The sequence below is a fragment of the Cyprinus carpio genome, chromosome A15 (genome assembly GCF_018340385.1).
Source record: "Cyprinus carpio isolate SPL01 chromosome A15, ASM1834038v1, whole genome shotgun sequence".
In the NCBI taxonomy this organism is placed as follows: Eukaryota; Metazoa; Chordata; class Actinopteri; order Cypriniformes; family Cyprinidae; genus Cyprinus; species Cyprinus carpio.
The window spans coordinates 21,746,766-21,749,265 of NC_056586.1; the positions used below are offsets into that span (position 1 = coordinate 21,746,766).

Below are 2,500 nucleotides of genomic sequence, written 5' to 3' on the forward strand. Positions count from 1 at the left end.
ACACACACACACACGCGTATGTCAGAGTCGGTCAGATGTGTATGTGGTGATATCTATCTGTCTCTCTCGATCTGTCCAGTGTCCGGTTTATGATCTGGATAATAATGTGGCGTTTATTGGAATGTATCAGACTATGACCACCACAGCCGCCATCACAGTGCAGGTAACACACACACACACACACACACACACTTCTATCATTACAAGGACTTTCCATTGACACAACTGTTTTTAAGTTAATGATAGTTTCTGTCCCCTGGCCATCACTGAAGCTGTTCTGTGTTTAGTATTGTAATCAGGGCCGGTAGCATAAACGTCTTACACTAGTCTTAAAAAGTTAGGCATCTCATTTGTTTTCTTCAAGATTGGTCATAACTTTTTAAAGTCAGTTACAAAAAGTAAGACTGTAAGCTCTTGGCTAACTGCTAGTTGCTCAAACTAGTTCTTAAGACACAGTCTTAATACAGTGACTATGTTTATGCAACTGGCCCCATGCATTGAGAAAGGTCACATGACTGAAATGTGTATCACTTTTTAACATTCAAAGTCTAATCGCATATTTAATAAAACTGTTAAAAGATGTTTATGTATCTGTTTGATTGAGTTTGATTTGTTGTTGCACACAGAATCAGTGCAGTGCTGTTATTATTATTATTGTGTGAGGATGTGATCCATGTGTTTCAGAGGAAGGATTTCCCCAGTAACAGTTTCTATGTGGTGGTGGTGGTGAAGACTGAAGACGAGGCGTGCGGAGGACCGCTGCGATTCTACCCGCTCTTACCCGGTTAGTACAACCAATCAGAGCGCAGGGTTACTCTACCGCAGCCAATCAGAGCGCAGGGTTACTCTACCGCAGCCAATCAGAGCGCAGGGTTACTCTTCCGCAGCCAATCAGAGCGCAGGGTTTACTCTTCCGCAGCCAATCAGAGCGCAGTGTTACTCTACCGCAGCCAATCAGAGCGCAGGGTTACTCTACCGCAGCATCAGAGCGCAGGGTTACTCTACCGCAGCCAATCAGAGCGCAGGGTTACTCTACCGGCGCAGCCAATCAGAGCACGCGGTTACTCTACCGCAGCCAATCAGAGTGCAGGGTTACTCTACTGCAGCAATCAGGCACAGTGTTACTCTACTGCAGCCAATCAGAGCGCAGGGTTACTCTACTGCAGCCAATCAGGGCCCACGGTTACTCTACCGCAGCCAATCAGAGCGCAGGGTTACTCTACCGCAGCCAATCAGAGCACACGGTTACTCTACCGCAGCCAATCGGGGCACACGGTTACTCTACTGCAGCCAATCAGAGCACACGGTTACTCTACTGCAGCCAATCAGAGCGCAGGGTTACTCTACTGCAGCCAATCAGGGCACAGTGTTACTCTACTGCAGCCAATCAGAGCACAGGGTTACTCTACTGCAGCCAATCAGGGCACAGGGTTACTCTACTGCAGCCAATCAGGGCCCACGGTTACTCTACCGCAGCCAATCAGAGCGCAGGGTTACTCTACCGCAGCCAATCAGAGCACACGGTTACTCTACCGCAGCCAATCAGGGCACACGGTTACTCTACTGCAGCCAATCAGGGCACACGGTTACTCTACTGCAGCCAATCAGAGCACAGGGTTACTCTACTGCAGCCAATCAGGGCACAGTGTTACTCTACTGCAGCCAATCAGGGCCCACGGTTACTCTACTGCATCCAATCAGAGTGCAGGGTTACTCTACTGCAGCCAGTCAGAGCGCAGGGTTACTCTACTGCAGCCAATCAGGGCACAGTGTTACTCTACTGCAGCCAATCAGAGCGCAGGGTTACTCTACTGCAGCCAATCAGGGCCCACGGTTACTCTACCGCAGCCAATCAGGGCCCACGGTTACTCTACCGCAGCCAATCAGAGCGCAGGGTTACCTCTACCGCAGCCAATCAGAGCACACGGTTACTCTCTACCGCAGCCAATCAGGGCACACGGTTACTCTACTGCAGCCAATCAGAGCACACGGTTACTTACTGCAATACCGCCAAATCAGAGCGCAGGGTTACTCTACTGCAGCCAATCAGGGCACAGGGTTACTCTACTGCAGCCAATCAGGGCCCACGGTTACTCTACTGCATCCAATCAGAGTGCAGGGTTACTCTACTGCAGCCAGTCAGAGAGCAGCAGGGTTACTCTACTGCAGCCAATCAGGGCACACGGTTACTCTACTGCAGCCAATCAGAGCACAGGGTTACTCTACTGCAGCAATCAGAGCGCACGGTTACTCTACTGCATCCAATCAGAGCACAGCGTTACTCTACCGCAGCCAATCAGGGCGCACGGTTACTCTACTGCAGCCAATCAGAGCGCAGGGTTACTGCTACTGCAGCCAATCAGAGCACACGGTTTACTCTACTGCAGCCAATCAGAGCGCAGGGTTACTCTACCGCAGCCAATCAGAGCGCACGGTTACTCTACTGCAGCCAATCAGAGCGCAGGGTTACTCTACTGCATCCAATCAGAGCGCACGGTTA

At 50.5% G+C, this 2,500-nt stretch overlaps 1 protein-coding gene across 1 annotated transcript in view; it reads left to right on the top strand.

Annotated features, from left to right (window-relative positions):
* LOC109066827 (SID1 transmembrane family member 2-like) overlaps positions 1-2,500 on the top strand; it is a 14,682-nt gene that overhangs the window by 4,948 nt on the left and 7,234 nt on the right. The window contains exons 7-8 of the mRNA XM_042771542.1: positions 80-163; positions 685-784. Coding sequence (XP_042627476.1) covers positions 80-163; positions 685-784 — 184 coding nt within the window. The remainder of the gene's footprint in view (positions 1-79; positions 164-684; positions 785-2,500) is intronic.